Source organism: Haematobia irritans, chromosome 2 (assembly GCF_050003625.1).
Source record: "Haematobia irritans isolate KBUSLIRL chromosome 2, ASM5000362v1, whole genome shotgun sequence".
NCBI lineage: Eukaryota > Metazoa > Arthropoda > Insecta > Diptera > Muscidae > Haematobia > Haematobia irritans.
In genome coordinates, this window is record NC_134398.1 from 68,081,033 (window position 1) to 68,100,339 (window position 19,307).

Sequence of the window (19,307 nt, forward strand, 5' to 3'; positions counted from 1 at the left end):
ACTCTGTTCTAAATGTAAACAAACTTCTTTCAATAACATTTTTCACAAAAACATCAAACAAATGACTTGCAAAGTATTATAAGAAAATTAGCTTGAGTTGTATATGTTATGAACCTTTTTTATGTTTAAGTGAATTATTATGGAATTAAATGTTTTTATTTTATTTGAAAAGTGTGCTCTTTTTTCGTATGTGCTCTTTTTATAAACAGAATGTGCTTTTTTTATAAACAGAATGTGCTCTTTTTGCCTCTTCAAAATCTGGCATCCCTATTACCAGTATACTGCAATAGTTTGAACCCCGGAGTACTTAATTGACATATTTTGTTTCTATAAACATATGGTTCCTGAATAAGAACTATATCTATGTCCCCTTTCATCAGGAGAACTTTTAAGGCTGAACATGCAGCCTTACAATGGTGAAGATTTATCCGGAGGATCCGTAGGACCATCGAGATTTTCAACAACCGTCACATCAGCCGTTTCAATCGAGTCATCAAGAATGTCCTCTTCAAAGATCTCGGTGACTCTCGCAATAATCATAGGTTCAACTTTGGTGAGTTTTGAGGCAGTAGAAACCTCCTCTCGCACACGGTGTCTATCCATGTCTGCATCTTTGGTATTTCCCTCGACTTCGCAAGAATATCCGCTTTTTTCTGATTCAGACTCCGAATCCTTTAGCTGATCGTTTTTATATGCCTTCATTTGTATATAATGAAAGCCATAACATAAGAGAAAGAGAAAACAAATGTTAAGGTGTAGAGGGCTATGAGAAAAAAATTGTTTTATTTGTCAATTTTTTCCAAAGCAGCTCTGCCCAGGAATAAATTTAAACGGCAATATTCACATAAAACCATAACGAATATTTGCTTTAAAATACACATACGTTTTATTTTAATTTTCTACAATCGTTTTGGTATTGCTTTTGTGGGTTTTTATTCAGAAATTTATGAAAAACACAAATGTTTTTATATTTTCCGACGAAAACGGCAGTACATTTGAGAGACACGTCGACGCAAACTTTATGATATTTTGTTGGCAGAGTCCTCTGGTGCTTCATGACAAGACTGCATCTTCTTCTCAATTATCCTTTAACCGGTGAGGTAAAATTTTTTTGCGTAATTTGCGACGTGTGGTAAATTTTACCCCCTCTTTTACATTAATATTTTTTCTGTAAAAAAATGGTTTTTTTGTATCATTATTATATTTGTTGATTAGTAAACATTGTATTTAACGAAAATAAAACAATATTTCGAAATATTATATGTTTTTTCAATGATTAACATATACTTTATTTCACACGTCTTTTTTAAAATATATGTAAACGAGTGTTCGAGGTGGTAAATTTTACCACCACGTACCCAGTTAAAGGTTATCTATGACAAGACTGCATCTTCTTCTCAATTATCTTTGCATAAGCATAGAACAAATTAGATGAAACTACATTAAAGCTATATGAGAAGATTATGCACAGTGGTGGAGAAAAAAAGAGACTATGGAAATGTGGATTAGCCAACACTAAAACATATGTGGTATCTGGCATTTTCTTTTCAATAGCATAATAATACCAATTCCTTAATCTTCATGTCCAATTAGCTCTCATTTAAATTGTAATTAATGTAAAGTAATTGATTTGGACGAAAAACCAGCCTGCGTTGATATCAGGCTTACATAAAAATAGTAAGCTACGTAAAAGGTAAACAAAGCACTACTAATGTTGTCGTTAGAATTGTTGTTGTGTCATTGAAACCAGTTTCAAATAGTTATCACAATAGTTGTTGTTGACTAGATCGTGACTGTGATCGTTCACCAATCAGGTGAATTCAGCAATGCCTCTAAAAATAGATTTCAATCTGTTGTTGCAGTAATGTAATAACAAATTGAAATCGAAAAATAAGATTAAAGGATTGTAGCTATATGAGATGATGCACAGTGGTGGAGAAAAAACGATTCAACTTGGAAGAAATGATTCTCCTATGTAATTCCCATAAGAAATTAGCATATAAGACCCAAATTGAATCATCTCACCAAGCCAGATCTTACTAGAGACTATGGAAATGTCTCTGAAACATACTGACACTGAAACATATGTATAGTCAGGCTTGTAAAATGTGTATCTGGCATTATCTTTTCAATAGCATAATAATACCAATTCCTTAATCTTCTTGTCCAATTAGCTCGCATTTAAAATTGTAATTAATGTAAAATACATTAAAAACTGTTAGGTTAGGTTATGGAGGGTGAGACCAGCCCGTAACTGAACGACTGGTCTCCCATTTAGACCATGTTGATCCATTGTGTTTCCTCATTGTTGTTCTTCTTCGTCCTCCTCAATCATTTTAGTTTGCAGGCTAATTCCAGAGAAAGTTTTCCTACGTTTTCCATCCCGAGGCCTTTATGAAGGCAAGTATATCCTTCACGTTGCAGTTCCGTACGTCCGTTATATCCTGAAAGAAAGAAAAGAGCCCAGTATCTTGTTTCTTCTAAAGGATAATGCTGGACACTGGCACAGAAAATGGTAGGAGTCTTCTGTTGCCTCTGGGTCCAGACACCATCTGCAAATATCATTAGTCATTAAGCCAACCCTTACCATGTGTTTTCCAAGGGTGTTGTGTCCTGTTATGGTGCTCTCAGATCATCTCTGCGGGTCGCCATCAGGAAATCAGAGTTCTTGCGGCTCTTGTCGTCCCAAATCAACTTGGTTTGCTCGCAGGTCGCAGATGAAGCTCAGCGTTCCTTCCATAGATCCTCATATCTTTTATTGATCCTGTAAGTATATAAGGATAGCGGGGGGAAGACGTCTGTAAAGATGTCGTTCGTCCCACATGCGCCTTCTTTAGCCAACACATCCGCCTCCTCATTTCCCCTTATTCCATAATGTCCAGGTACCCAGCTCAGAGTGATATTATGCTGTTCAGTGAGAACTTTAAGCTCTCTTCGACAGCGGCTGACTACCTTCGACGTTATGTTCGGGTTTCCTAAGGCCTTTATTGCTGCCTGGCTGTCAATGAAGAAGCTGATATTGCTCCTGAATATCGGCCTCATCAACAGTAGTTCTGCAGCCTTCGCAATGGCGAACACCTCTGCCTAAAAAATGCTGCATCCGTCATCCATCTTGTATGAATCGCTGATACCACTGCCTGTGCCCTCATCCATCTTCGAGCCGTCCGTATTAGAGGTGTGCACGTGACACGAAATTGTCGTGAGTTACACTGAGGGCAACGGCGTGAGTGTGCGTGAGCGTGATTAACACACCCAATGTCGTGGGTGAGCGTGATTCACGAAAATAATATCTTCGTGAGCGTGCGTGAGTAACAAATTTCGGAAATACACGCTCATTTCATTTATAATTTTAGTGACATCCTAGGTGTTAAGAGTTTTATAACGCTCTCGATTTGAATCATACTCATGTTTTCAGTCAGGTTCTATAGGTAAATTACCATAAAATTGTTCGTGAGTCACGATATTTTTCGTGAGTCACGACATTTAAAAGATTTTCGTGCGTGAGTACAAAGTTTCTTTTTGTGAGCGTGCGTGACCGTGAGTCCTACCAAAAAACGTCGTGCGTGAATGTGCGTGAATAAGATTTCTCCGTCGTGAGTGTGCGTGAGCTAAATATTACTCACGTGCACACCTCTAGTCCGTATATATGTTCAGGTCTCCAAAATGGATGCGTCCCTCTCTCCACTCCTCTATACTTGGTATAATCGACCTCAGCTGTCCCTCATATGCTGAGTCGCCATAAAGTCCGTCCTAATATCTCGCCCAACTGAAGCAACAAGTTCCATGTGTCTGCTTACCGCATTTCCGAGCAAGTCTAGGCTCTTCAGCCTCATGAGTATAATCTCCGCTGTTCTTCTGATATGCAGATCCAGCGGCGTGACCCCTATCAGTACCTCTAGTGCCGCCGTGGCCGTTGTTCTCATTGCACCAGTCATGTAAATCCGGGCCGTCCTATTTATCCTGTTGAACTTGTGTATATGATTCTGATGGTTCGTAAATCGTCCACCAGACGTGCAGTGTTGCCAGGTGATTTTTGATTCTTCCCCCCCAAATCTTAAGAAAAAAACCCCTAAATTGGTCTAAGCTTTTTTGAAAAAATTTCAGAATATAAAAGTACAAAAAGTGGTCCCAAAATTACGTGAAAAAAATCCTGTAGTGATACACTTTAAAAATTAAATTTAACACAAATATATATCCTGAAAGAAGAGTTCTTTCCTGAGAAACGAAATTTTAGAAAAACTAAGTTTTCTTTTGATGCTAAGTTTTTTCGTTTGAAGTAAATAAAAAATAAAATTTGCTATTTAAGAAAATACTTTAAAACAAAAGAGATTTTCGTTTGTTTAAAATTTCATCCCAGAGAAATTATTTTTTCTATGGATGTAATAATACAATATGTATATCAATTTAAAAAGCGGGCTTACTCTTAAAAAGCTGCTGAGTTAAGATACGATTGTTTTTAATTTTGTCAAATATTAAAAATGCCCTTTCAACAGAAGAGTTTAAAAAAGATAACGAAAATAATGCTATTGGATACTTGTTTGTATTTAGGATCTTTTTGTTGACTTTCCGCATCTTTTTTCTCATAACTCATGCTAGAATTGTTCCGAATTTGCTTGAGAATTGCTCCACTTTATAAGGTCAGAAATAATTTTTTACCCCCAAAAATCCCCCCAAATAAATTTTACCCCTAAAAATCCTCCTAAACGTGAAAAAAACCTCCTAAATTTGGGGGGAAAACCCCTAACCAGGCAACACTGCAGACGTGGCACCCGTAGGTGGACACAGGTCTCACAAAAACTGTTACAACAACAACACCACCAAAAAATCTTTGTAATTTCAAACTGTCAGAGTACACCACTTTAAGTAAAATTTTCAAGAGTCGCGTAAACAATAATTATTTAGATTTTCATAAAATTCTTGAAATTTGAACTAACTGGGAAGAAGTGCTATTATAACTAAATTAAAGTTCAAAACTTGTCACAAAGGACCTTAAAATGTTAACTTTGTAATAAATTAGTTTCATACTTTAGTGGTTCAAACTGGAGTTCTTGGTCAACTAGTTTTTATAAAAAGCTCAGTTTGAACCATTAAAAAATAATAATAATAAGTTTTTGTAATATGGGTAGCAATCTTGTTAAAAATTCTGTTGAATCATCGTATTAATTTATTCTTCCTTTATTAAAATATAGTAATTATTATAGTACTCTTAATCATATACAAACATAAATATTATACACAAAAAGAGCGTCTAAAAGTAGTGTTGCTATGGTAAATTTGTTGACTTTACAAAACATTAAAAACACTTTATAGTATGTTAAAGTTAATAAATATCAAAATTACTCAATGTAGTAATCATAAAGTTTCTTCTTTAACTGGGGGCATTTTTGAATTCTCAACTTTGGAACATATGCCGAAATTGCTATTCGTAAGAAAATCAAATTCTCTTGATTGCGATAAAACTTTAGCCAAATCTGTTTGTTGAATAATACTTGTACATTCATTTCCTTCCCTGTTTTCATTATGCTTCAAGGCTATTGACTTTCTAATAACTTTTTGCACAAATATATTTAGAATATGTGCTAGTATAGTTTGAGTTGATGGATACCACACATTGGGGCTTAGTTCCTCAGGCACTAGTTTTATACTTAAATCTTTACAAATATGTGACACTAAATTACATTCATTCTCCAAATGTGTGGGAGGTGAGAGATAAATATCATTAGATTTTCCACTTGAAACTGACTGTGAAGAGATGAGATTATTTTTAGACTGTCTTCTACGTGGCTCAAATAGAAGATCGTCCTCAACCACATTATCCACATCTATAACCTGATTTTGATCTTCAATAAATTGATAGTTCATCAATACAGGCCATATTTCATTAATCCATTTGTGAACTTTTAGGCAATCTGTCAATGTATCGGTAGATGTGATTTCTTTTTGTTTTAATTCTCCTTTAACAAGTTGTTTGAAATCGTTACTGTTCTTTTCTTGCTTTTCCATGAATTTGGGCAATGATTTAATATCTGGTGTATATGCATATTGTCTAGCAAAACTTGCTATTTCTTTAGTCGACCAAAATGTTTCGCGTGCTGTTTTATTCAGATGTTGTAAATCTTTGTGATTGCGTATTATTCGTGAGATATGCTTGGCTCTCAGCCACTCATAAGAACGCTGCTTAAATGCCGTTAATGATTGGAACTCAGTGTAGCTATGCGTAATAAAAGGATATGCCGAACTCAATGATTCCTTGGGTGCAATCAAATGTAATCGCCTCAATATAAACTCTACTGCACATTGCATACTACTAAATTCTTGTTTCATTATTTGTTTCTCAAAAAATACACGTTTCATTTGCATTAATTGCAAAGCATTAAGTGATATCAATCGCTGTTGTTTTAAGCCTAGATGAACTTGAGGTGCATTATTAGTTGTAATACTACTTTTGCTATCCACGGTTGTTAAATAATCATGATCAATGGCCTTTGTCGTATTTTTATCAAGAAGTTGTTGCTTTTGCTGCTTCAATAAACTCACTTGAGGCTTCAACAATGAAACTTGCTTTTTCTGTTGTTGTTTCAATTTCATTTGCAATGGATCGATTATATAAACTTTTCCTTCTTTATGAAACACTACATTTTTCACTGTCGACCCATTAGATTTTAGTTGATGTTTCATGGGTTGGGGTGCATAACTTGTTGTTACTTGCGGTCTACCCATTGGCAATGCTACTGAATTTGCAGTTGAAGAGGTAGATGTCGTTGTATCTGTGCTAAATGTAATAATTCGTGGTTTTGTTTGCATATTTTCAGGAGTAATTTTGAAAATATTGGGTTTCATTGTTATTCCACTGTAATTTATGGAGGTGCTGCTGGGCACGCTTTCTGACTTTTGAATAGGGATAGTTACTGCCCTGGAAGTTTCTGTAGAATTTGTAACTGGAAAGAGAAAAATGACAGCTTAAGTTATAATTTTTGAAGATATGGCTTTCGTGTAAAAGAAAGATTTTAAATATAAAAAAATTATAAGCAATTTTTTATACCTAATTTAAAAATATATAATTAAACAAGATACAGAGATAACCCCCATATATAAGCTAAGAGTAATACAACAAAATAACTGCTGGTTTAACCTTACTATAAAAATACTGATAAACAAAAAAGACACTGCATATAAAAGATGGAGAAGATTCAAAATACCAAATCTGAATGAAGAATTTCGATCGCTGAGGGCTGAGGTAAACAGAGCAATTCAAAGAAGTTAACGAACTTACTACGGAAACAAATTTCGGGACTACTACTGATTCAAAAAAGAAATGGAAAACTATACGTGAAATAGGAATCGGCGAAAAAGCGTTACCACAAATATATGAGGATCCTAATGTAGTAAATGAAACTTTCATAAAAACAATACAAAATTTAACTTCTCAAAGCTCGATGACATTCATCCAAAGTTCATCAAGACTGTTTTAGATTTTATACTTCCGTTTATCACACATATTTTTAATACAATATTAACGACAAGTCAATATCCAAGAAGTTGGAAGTATGCAAAAATAATCCCTATACCAATGTCCTCAGGAAAATATCGTCTGATCTCCATCTTACCTTTTCTGTCCAAAGTTTTTGAACGAGTGGTACATAAACAAATATATGAATACTTAAATGAAAAATACCTTCTTACAAGTAGAAAGTCTGGCTTTCGGCCAAAGCATAACTGTACAACTGCTCTGATAGATGTTATTGAAAATATAGATCAAATTTGGACGAAGGTATGATCTCTTATCTTGTTCTACTAGGTCATTCAAAAGCATTTGATTGTGTCGACCATGAAACACTATGCAAAAAACTTAATTTTTTTCAAATTTTCAAATACTGCAACTAATATTATGTCGAACTATCTCCGAAATACAGTTACCAATCACCACAGACTGTTGATTGGTAACTGTATTTCCACACCGCTGCAAATAACACAAGGTGTCCCACAAGGAACAATTCTTGGTCCATCTTGTATTGCTTGTATATAAATGAACTGTCATGCATACTTAAACACTCAAATATTCAAATATATGCAGATGATGTGCAAATTTATCTCAGTTGCCCAAAAACGAATTATCACAAGGAATAGAAAAAATGAATACAGACTTGAACAATATCTATATGTGGGCATTGGAAAACAAGCTACACATAAACCTAAACAAATCTAATTTCATGCTCTTTGTTGGTCGCTGTCGGAAAATGGTATGTGAGTCAAGTATGCAAAGCGAAAAACCTTGGTATAAAATATTCGGAATGTTGAGAACACTGTATAAAACCTACCTATACACGCCCCAGAATATTAGGTCTCTCAGTAAAATTATATCTGGTACCCGTTATCTTATATGGTTACGAATTATTCAGCAAATGCGACTCAAAAAGTAGAACTCGACTAGAAATGGCACACAATGCAATTGTAAGGTACGTTTATGGGTTAAAAACATATATCTCCGTCTACAAAACAACTGCACGGCGTTTCATTTTACGACGTTCTGCATATTAGAACTCTCTTAATGCTACACAAAATACTATATAATAAAGTTCCTGTAAATCTCTTTAGCAGACTTACTGTTGGTAGATCCAACAGAAGAATCATAATGGTACCTTTTCGTCATCGTCTACTGATATCTCAAAGACAATTTTTCCACAGTGCAATTCGTCTGTGGAACTCACGGCTCCCTCAAATTCAATTCATTGGCAACGCAAATGCTTTTAAGAGGGCCTTATGCAAAGTATTTATTTTCTATCTTCTAATTCTATTATTACGAATACTATTCATTTTATTTTGAACCTTATTTCTGTTTAGTTTTTGTTGATTAAAATTAAATTAAATTTTAAATTTCGGGATACATGTTTAAACTTATTGTTTTTTGTTATCATTTTAATACTTTTTATCTTTTATGTATTACTTTTCAATTAGTTAGTACGTTTTATTTATAATTAATGGTATACTAAATAATTTGTACACTCATATTTCTACCACTTATATCCACATACTATAATTATAAGATTTAAAATCTTGTCGTATGTGGAAGCAAAAACTAAATAAAATTCAAACACAAAATACAAATACGTTGTATTAAAATTTGAGTAAAAACAACTAACAAATATTTTGAATATTAGCTTAAAATTATGTACAAGAAAAATTAACAAATGATTCTCAATGCAAACATCCAATATTTAAAGTAATGCAACTACTCGATTATGACTCCAAAAATTCTTGAATCATTTTGTTACGATAATTTTTCGTTCTTAAAGAAAGTCTGAACTGTGAAAAGTCTGACTGTGCGTGTTTGAAATGATTTATTCATGGAGTCTCTACACACAAAAAAATTTTTTTCTGATTCAATCACGAAATTAATTGATCCAATTAATTTTTAATTGAAATGTCTTCAATCACAGAAATGATAGTATCAATTAAAAAATTAATTGAAGGTCAATTAAAAAGTTAATTGATCCAATTAAAAAATTAATTGATACTATTATTTTTGTGATTGATTTTTTTTCAATTAAAAAATTTGTTGAATCTATTAAATTTTTAATTGAATTAAAACTCAATTAAAATTTTAATTGGAAAAATTTTCGTGAAATTTTTTGTGTGTAGCATTCGAAATTATGAATTGATTCGCTCTGCGAGATGGGTAAAATTAAACAAATTTACAATATTGAGTAAAGGGCGAGGCAATCCAGTAACTTTGTACTCAAGCATTAAGACAATAGCAGAAAAGTGGAAATTAAAATCTAGTTTTGTATGGTGGCTATGCACAGCTTTTGTCGGATTTTTGTGGAGTATTCAAAATAATCTGATAATTATAATATTTCAATTCATATATTATTTATGATGTTAAATTAATTTACTATTCCAAATTTTCTTTAATTATATATTATTTGTATTGGTCCCATTACACAACTGTAAAATACATACCTGGAGTAGGTCGTATTGTAGTAGATCCAACTGTAACCAATTTGGGAGCCATGGATGATACATAATGAGTTTCAGTTTTTGTTGATGTTATTGGTGATGATGCAGCGACCAGCATTTGCATATATTTAACCTTACCGGTTGAATCAACCAACTGCACCAACTTCTTTTGTAAAATCTGCTTCGGAGCATTATTTTTAATAACTGGTAAACACTTTGAAAGTGTTGTTACACAAGAAGATAGAGAAACTGAAGTCTTAAATGAATTTGTTGTATTTGCTATCACATTCGGTACAGGCAATGTAGTCTTTTTCACTGCTGAAGCAACAGAAGAAAGAGGCATTACAATTTTGGAGTCTTTGTTAAGGGCAACTGATGTTTTGCCCAATGTTACTATATTATGGTTCATGGCAGAGCTTGCATTTGTAGTGATTGCAGTTGTATTAAGCGATTGAGTTCTTGGGGTTACAGTACATCGTACGGTATTATTTATAGTATCTATTCGTGCTAAAGGTGGACAAGTTTGTGTTACAGGATTTTCTATTACAGCAGACTTATTAATCAAATTGTCTGTTTTAATATCATCTAGCTGTGTTATAGCAGAATTTTGTTGACATCCTGATATGAACTTGCTGCTGTTGCTATGAGCAATTGCTTTTGGAGGAGACTTCGGAATCAATTTCGACGGCGAAGGTTTCGGTGAACTATTAGAATCAAAACTTTCTGGAATTACAAATGTCGGTTGTATTTTTTCTATATCGGCGCTTATAGAATTTTGACTCGCTTCAATTTTATTCAGAAATTCCAAAAGATTTTCATCAACAAGTTCTTCATTAGGAGACACTTCAGAATGTTTCGTATTTTCGTTTTTGGCTTTTATTTCTTCACAAAATTCTGTGGCGCTCTTGTAGGATATATCGGCTTTATTTAGCTCGACGTCTCTAAGCCATACCTCTAGCAACGTTTCAGCTCCCAATGATTGGATTCCTGATAAAGTTTTGTCTAGAACAACATTGTGCAATAGCTGCACAGGTTTTTGGTTGTATTCTGGATGAAAATATAACTGAACTCTTATTGGAAATTCGCCCCAACCCCTTCGGGCTACATTAAATGGCGGAGACTCCAAAACTACTACGTCATTCGGTCGGTAGGAATGATGTAGATGGAAACGTACTTTTCGCACAAATCTTTCAATCGGTATGGTTGTGTCCTTTGCCTGTACATATACCAGCCACTTATGAGTTAAAATCTGCGACTTATTTTTTGGATCTCTCTCTTGTTCTGCACCTATAAATTTTGAAGTATTGCCAACGACTATCAAATGTTTTACTTTGTTATTTAAGCGAGCAGCATTCAAAGGTTTTCCGGTTTGTTCATTCTTCCATGGATTCGCAATATTTCGTTGACTCCAAATGTTTGTTTTCAAAGGCCGACTTCCTTGTGCTGCACTAATTAAAGATGTAATATCTTGGACCTGATCCTGATCTAAGGAGTGGTCAATCACTATTCCTTGGCCTTTAATAATTTGCTTTAGTTTTCTTTCTTCTCTTTTATGCACTTCGGATTTGGCCCTTATCGTTTGCACAGCATTTTGCGCTGCCGTTCGTTTTGGACAAGAACGTATAACATGAGACAATTCTTTTGGCTTTATACCTATTAATTTTTTCAGCGATGGATGTATCGGCATTTGGGGGCCCTTATCTTCCCTTGTGAAAAGTGGTTGGCCAGCCCTTATTGCCGACGTGGTCATCGCTGCTAATGGCAAATCCTGTTTTTTGTAGTAAGAAGATACTAGAGTATACCGTAATTTATCTAACATATGACGTGCTTTCGATAGTCGTTTATCAATTTCGGATAACTGGTCTTGCTTGAAAGCCAGTTCACAACCAAATTCTCTCTCAATGACATCTTGAACCTTCCGAAAATACTCAGCCTTCTGTTCATCATTACGTTTCTCGAGAAAGTCTCCATCTTTGGATCTTTTGTTGCCAACAGATTTGTCAGCACATGATGAATTATCTTGAGGGTAATCAGGATCGTGGAATTCGCTATGTTTTCGTTTTCTATTAGGCGACTGCTGACCACCGAACATGACAACACAACACTCCCAATATTTGTAGTTACGATTGGTCTGCCAGACACACGGATATTCTGAGTGTGACTGGACCTTCTTTGATTTTCTTCCACGTATTAAAATTATGGTAAAATCTTCCAATTATTTTATATTTGGATTGTTTTCTATTTTCCTGAATTAATGTTTGCTATGTGGTGATGGTTTACACTAACAAAGTTGTGACAAACAATCAGCTGATTTAATTTTACTACGTTGTGCGGACGGATACAATGCGCACAAGCAAAGTTGCCATATGTGCTAAGAAAAATGCTACAACCCAATAAACACAAACGTTTGAAAAATGCTAAATTTCAACAATTTTCAAACATTTTTTCAAAGGATTAGGGTAATATTCAAGTTGAGAAATTGTTGAGAAAATAGCGTTCTCAACAAAAAACAGACATTACCCTCAACAGTGAAATTCAAACCATTAGCAATAATATTTCAAGTGTTATCCTCAAATTGAAATGCATGGCTACTCAATAATTTGCAAACAATTTTCGATGCGAGTCAAATTCAAAATTAACATCGTTGCAAATACTTTTCAACCTAAATTTGTATGAATGATATCCCCACTTCAATTGAAAGTCTAAGTCAAAATTCTATGAATTTTGTATAATTTATTCATTTTCATCAAAATAAAATATATCCCAATAAACACAAACGTTTGAAAAATGCTAAATTTCAACAATTTTTCAAACATTTTTTCAAAGGATTAGGGTAATATTCAAGTTGAGAAATTGTTGAGAAAATCGCGTTCTCAACAAAAAACAGACATTACCCTCAACAGTGAAATTCAACACATTAGCAATAATATCTCAAGTGTTATCCTCAAATTGAAATGCATCGCTACTCAATAATTTGTCAAACAATTTTCGATGCGAGTCAAATTCAAAATTAACATCGTTGCAAATGCTTTTCAACCTAAATTTGTATGAATGATATCCCCACTTCAAATTGAAAGTCAAAGCCAAAATTCTATGAATTTTGTATAATTTATTCATTTTCATCAAAATAAAATATATAATAATACACTACACTACATAATACACTACAATACCAATTGATAAATAATAATCTTATTAAACATATCAACAAATAAGAACAAAAAAAAAAAACAACAAAACTTTAAATATCTTAAACATTATTAGTAAACACTTTGGCATTGATAATTCGATTTCCTCCCTTTTGGTGTCATAAAACAGCATTAAAATTTATTAACATGCGGGCAATTTGAAATTTGGAACGACTGGAACGCGTGTTAGAATTGATTTCCAACAGAAGGAATTCACAAAATATCCATTTTAAACTGATAATAGCATATGAATTAAACTGACGATGTGATGCACAGTTTCATCCAGAAGTTGTTGATTTCAACAATTTGTTGTTTTTAACAATTTTAATTGGTTGCACTTGTAATGTTTCTGGAAACTATTTCTTGTCGATAAGCCACTCATTTTTCATTAGTCAGCTTCTTATTGTTTGCAAGAATGTAGCATCCAAAGATTTTAGTTTTCTGCAAAGAGATTTAAATTTAGTGACTTCTCTAAAGTGTTGATTTAATTTTTCATATTGACGTACCAATTATTATAAACTATTTGAAGCAGTTCCAGTTAATTGTCCACCATTTTTCATTGGTCAGCTTTTAATGTTTTCAAGAACGTAGAATCCATAATTTTAGTTTTCTGCACAGAGATATAAATTTAGTGACTTCCTTAAAGTTTTATTTCATTTTTTATATTCACTTACCTATTTTTATAAACTATTTGGTTATATGTCTAATATTTTCCATTTTTTTATTTCTTGCAATTGACCACGAACTTCGTTGCACAAATAAGTATTGAAAACCACATGGTTTTTTCGTTGCATTTTAGGGTAGTATTTTGTCAAAGTTTTCTCATATTATCTTCAACACCTTTTCAAAGATTTCGTCAATATTTTGGCAAATTGGAAGTAATTCGCAAACAATTTGAAGATGTATTGAAGATGAGCTATTTTAAGTCAAGTTGAATTTATGTTGAAAATTATATTTACCCTCAAGGCCGGTATGCACCTCTAGCGAAATTTTCGGTAGCAAAAAATTATTTAAGTCTACAACAAAAAAACAGGGCTGTGTACACAAATTTTAAACCAGCTAATCGCTTTTAAAAATTGTTAATATATGTTCCAAATATTCCTCAAATAAATTGTTTATTATTTACAGACCTTTTAAAACTTTTACGCACACAATGATTGTAATAAATTAAATGTTTGCTGCCAAAATATGCTTTTGACAACCCTGTTATTTTCATTAAAGGTGCGTACCAGCTTACGAAATTGAACGCTACCGAAAATTTCGTTAGCATAAATAGCAATGCATTTCTTATGGGAATGAAATTTTTCGCTAGAGGTGCATACCGGCCTTCAAACTGAAAAGTTGTTGCATTTGAAAAACGCTCATCCTGTGTTTATTGGGATAATAATACACTACACTACATAATACACTACAATACCAATTGATAAATAATAATCTTATTAAATATATAAACAAATAAGAACAAAAAAAAACAAACAACAAAACTTTAAAAATCTTAAATATTATTAGTAAACACTTTTTCATTGATAATTCGATTTCCTCCCTTTTGGTGTCATAAAACAGCATTAAAATTTATTAACATGCGGGCAATTTGAAATTTGGAACGACTGGAACGCGTGTTAGAATTGATTTCCAACAGAAGGAATTCACAAAATATCCATTTTAAACTGATAATAGCATATGAATTAAACTGACGATGTGATGCACATTTTCATCCAGAAGTTGTTGATTTCAACAATTTGTTGTTTTTAACAATTTTAATTGGTTGCACTTGTAATGTTTCTGGAAACTTTTTCTTGTCGATAAGCCACTCATTTTTCATTGGTCAGCTTCTTAATGTTTGCAAGAATGTAGCGTCCAAAGATTTTCTGCAAAGGGATTTAAATTTAGTGACTTCTCTAAAGTGTTGATTTAATTTTTCATATTGACGTACCAATTATTATAAACTATTTGAAGCAGTTCCAGTTAATTGCCCCCCATTTTTTCATCGGTAAGCTTTTTAATGTTTTCAAGAACGTAGAATCCATAAGTTTAGTTTTCTGCAAAGAGATATACATTTAGTGACTTCCTTAAAGTTTTATTTCATTTTTTATTTTCACTTACCTATTTTTATAAACTATTTGGTTATTTGTCTAAAATTTTCCATTTTTTTAATTTCTTACAATTGACCACGAACTTCGTTGCACAAATAAGTATTGAAAACCTCATGGTTTTTTCGTTGCATTTTAGGGTAGTGTTTTGTCAAAGTTTTCTCATATTATCTTCAACACTTTTTCAAAGATTTCGTCAACATTTTGGCAAATTGGACGTAAATCGCAAACAATTTGAAGATGTATTGAAGATGAGCTATTTTAAGTCAAGTTGAATTTATGTTGAAAATTATATTTACCCTCAAACTGAAAAGTTGTTGCATTTGAAAAACGCTCATCCTGTGTTTATTGGGAACCCAATAAACATAAACGTTTGAGAAATGCTAAATTTCAAAAAATTTTAAAACATATTTTCATAGGATTGGGGTAATAATATTCAAGTTGAGAAAATTGCATTCTCAACAAAAACAAACATTTCCCTCAACAGTATAATCCAACTAAGCCTGTCATTGGAGATCGATTTTCAAAAATCCCGGGATTCGGTATTTCAAAATATAGAATCCCGGGATTTTTTCGGTATCCAGAAATTTTCGGGATTCTTTGAATATTTTAAGTAATAACAATCTACAGAGCCAAAAAATTGTTCTATGTTTTCAGCACTTCCCCTGCCAACATTTTTTGAATTTGGGAGCGCTTTTGAGAATCCCCACTACGTCGAAAACAGTCTTATGCGCTTTACAGACTATCAGTTGTTCCGGACGACAATGCTCGTTTCGAACATATCCCATATATTGTGCACCTTATAAGTTAAGTCCGAAGGCATAATCAATACTGCTGCATGTTTATGGGATCGACAACACATTGTTCACCAATATACCTTTCACAATTTTAAGCGAAATAACTATGTTTTCAGCACTTCATTATCGTTTTTATTTAAATAAATTATAAGAAGCTAATTGTGCTTGGTGTTTCACAAAATATAAAACGACTCTTGTAACAATAGTGATGGCAAAATACTTTCATGCGAATAGTGATGCAAAAACTATCACAGTTGGCGATTGTTGCAGTGTCACATACTCTGTGGTAGCGATGAGGATGAAATGGAACTTTGAAATGCTGGCAGGGTTAAAAAGCAATTTCAAATTGCTATCTTACTTCCCTGCCAACATTTTTTGAATTTGGGGGCGCTTTTGAGAATCCCCACTACGTCGAAAACAGACGTATACGATATCCAAAACTCGTCGGAGAAGCGCCGTCACTATTGAGAAGTTGTATCACGCCAAGTTACTATAAAAAAGTATCGCATGAGTGCAATTATTAGGTGCCTTTGTTAATAAATATAGAACGACGCCAACAAGAGCCCCTTCAAACAATCAGAAAAAGTGAATTTTAAGAAAGTTGTAAAAGAATGATTGTGGTCAAGTAAAACACGATTGTTTAGATGTTTATTAATTTGATTAAACATTTATAAATTCTTATAAATATAACATTTATACCACTATCACAACACATTTAACATAACTTTTTTCATTAATAATAGAATTTTTAACATAACTTTTTTCATTAATAATAGAATGATGTTGATTTACAAGTGGCAAGTTAAATGTTGCAGCGTCTATCAGCCAGTGTTTTTATTCTCGATGGAGGCAGCGTGTCTGTAAAATATCTGGAAAACAATCACTTTATCTTATCCCATTTGGAAATTCAAAAATTGTTCACCAATATACCTTTTACAATTTTAAGCGAAATAACTATGTTTTCAGCACTTCATTATCGATTTTATATAAATAAATTGTAAGAAGCTAGTTGCGCTTGGCGTTTCACAAAGTATAACATGGCTCTTGTAACAATAGTGAAGGCAAAATACTTTCATGTAAATTTCATACTTTTTCATACGCTTCGCCCATCGCTGTTGGCGTTTGTTGCAGTGTAACTTACGAGTCTGTGGTAGCGATGAGGATGAAATGAAATTTTGAAATGCTGGCAGGGTTATTATAAATTTATGTTTTGGCGAAAATGAATAAATTATACAAAATTCATAGAATTTTGGCTTTGATTTGACTGATCATTTATACAATATTAATTTTTAATTTACTTGCATCGAAAATTGTTTGAGAAATTATTGAGTACTAGTTGATGCATTTCAATTTGAGGATAAAGGTAGAATTACACGGAGCCACCGGGTTGCAATGGTTAGCATGCCCGCCTTGCATACACAAGGTCGTGGGTTCGATTCCTGCTTCGACCGAACACCAAAAAAGTTTTTCAGCGGTGGATTATCCCACCTCAGTAATGCTGGTGACATTTCTGAGGGTTTCAAATAATATATCTTTGATTTTGAAATAAAAAGCACACGCTTACATTTTAAACGTTTATTAAGAAGTGATGCAATACTAAAAAGGAATTACAAAAAGTCAGTCCTTGACAGATCAGAGTTGCCATAGTAACTATTTATAAACTGGGATATAACAGTCTCCCACGCTTATAAGAATTTAATTAACAGTATTAAGGAATTGAGTGAAGTACAAATTACTCTAATGCAATTACATATATAACAGAAATTACATCAATCGATTTCTTCAATATAATCTCTCAAAAACGCTGGTCTATTACGAGGTCGTTGAGATGTGCGTGGCAGTACATGCTGTGGTACCAACGATGCTTGGCTTGATGTAGATACTCGAGGCTCTAGATGGCTTGAGTTACTTTCGTGAATTTCTTGCTGAGATGGATGTTGAATAATTTGTCTATTGTCCTGAATTGGTGGCATGGTTATGTTCTGAGAAGGCTGTTGAATATCTGTATTTTCTTGCGGTATTTGAAGATTCAATTGTGAAGATTGTTGAGCAGTTGGTCTATTTTGATATTGGAAGTTTTCTGGAAATGAGTAATAGTGCTGTCTATTGTCTGGATGGTAATTTGTAGTTTCTTCAATGGCTGCATCGAAATGAACTTTACGTGGTTGAACTCGTGTAGTTTTTAGCTGATCGATATGCCGCTTTAATATATATCCATCGTCTAATTTTACTAGATAATGTAATTGGACATATTTCCGGATTACGGTGCCGGTTTTCCACACTGTCTTATTATTTTTCATGTGTAATACTTGGACTCTTCCTTCCACGCTTAGCTGTCGGACCCCCGGGATAGGCTTTGTAGCTTGAAATTTGATAATTGGCTTTATTGCATCTAACCTGATTCGAATTCGGCGGTTGAAATATAATTCTGCTGGGCTTTTACCGCAAGATAATGGTGTTGCTCGGTATTTTTGTAATATTTCATTGACTTTGCTGTGAAGAGATCCGCGCTCAGAAGACATTGCTTTTAATTTACGTTTAAGCGTTTGAACGTTTCGTTCCGCTAGCCCATTTGTACTAGGATGCCCTGGCGCTATTAATTTTTGTACAATTCCATTTCTTGAGCAATATGATTTGAATGCATCACTAGTAAAAATGGCTTCGTTGTCTGACACCATTATAACCGGATATCCATGACAAGCAAAAATGTCAGATAAAAGTTTAATTGAAATTTCTGTCGTGGGAGCATCACGGGTAATCTTTACCTCCGCCCATCTGGATTTCGCATCTACCACAATCAGGAAGTGTGTATTTTGAAAAGGACCCGCATAGTCGATGTGAATTCTATCCCAATTTGTCACAGGTTCCTCCCATTTATGAAGAGGGGCTTTTGCTGGCCTAGATTGAACTTGAACAGAGGCTTCACACGACCTTACCAAACGTTCTATATCACCATCGATACCCTTCCAGATGCAGTATCTTCTGGCAAGCTGCTTCATTTTTGTAATTCCGCAATGGGTGTGATGAAGTTCTTGTAATATTTGTGGTCGCAGGCTTGGTGGTATTAATACTCTTTGACTCTTGAAAATTATGCCATTATTTACAGTATACAATTCATTCTGGGAAGTACCATGGACGAGTTGCTTTAATGGGCTTGATAAGTCTGGGTCTTTTGATGTTTCTGAAGCTAGAACGTCGGCATTGATAAATTCGCTGGAAATTTCGAATATTGATAAAAGACATAATTGATTTACTTCATCATTTATTACTCGATC

The 19,307-nt window shown here is 33.6% G+C and overlaps 1 protein-coding gene and 1 long non-coding RNA gene across 2 annotated transcripts; both read right to left on the reverse strand.

Moving 5' to 3' along the window:
* Window positions 1-5,141: 5,141 nt before the first annotated feature.
* D12 (YEATS domain containing 2 homolog D12) lies at window positions 5,142-12,241 on the reverse strand. The gene is made up of 2 exons (XM_075295156.1): window positions 9,961-12,241; window positions 5,142-6,938 (listed from the first exon to the last, which is right to left on the reverse strand). The coding sequence occupies exons 1-2, from the start codon at window positions 12,047-12,049 to the stop codon at window positions 5,353-5,355; spliced, it is 3,675 nt and encodes a 1,224-aa protein (XP_075151271.1). The 5' UTR covers window positions 12,050-12,241; the 3' UTR covers window positions 5,142-5,352.
* A 1,096-nt stretch (window positions 12,242-13,337) lies between these two features.
* Window positions 13,338-13,934, reverse strand: LOC142227641 (uncharacterized). The gene is made up of 3 exons (XR_012719938.1): window positions 13,820-13,934; window positions 13,652-13,755; window positions 13,338-13,586 (listed from the first exon to the last, which is right to left on the reverse strand). It is a non-coding gene; the product is annotated as an uncharacterized LOC142227641 (long non-coding RNA).
* Window positions 13,935-19,307: the final 5,373 nt, after the last annotated feature.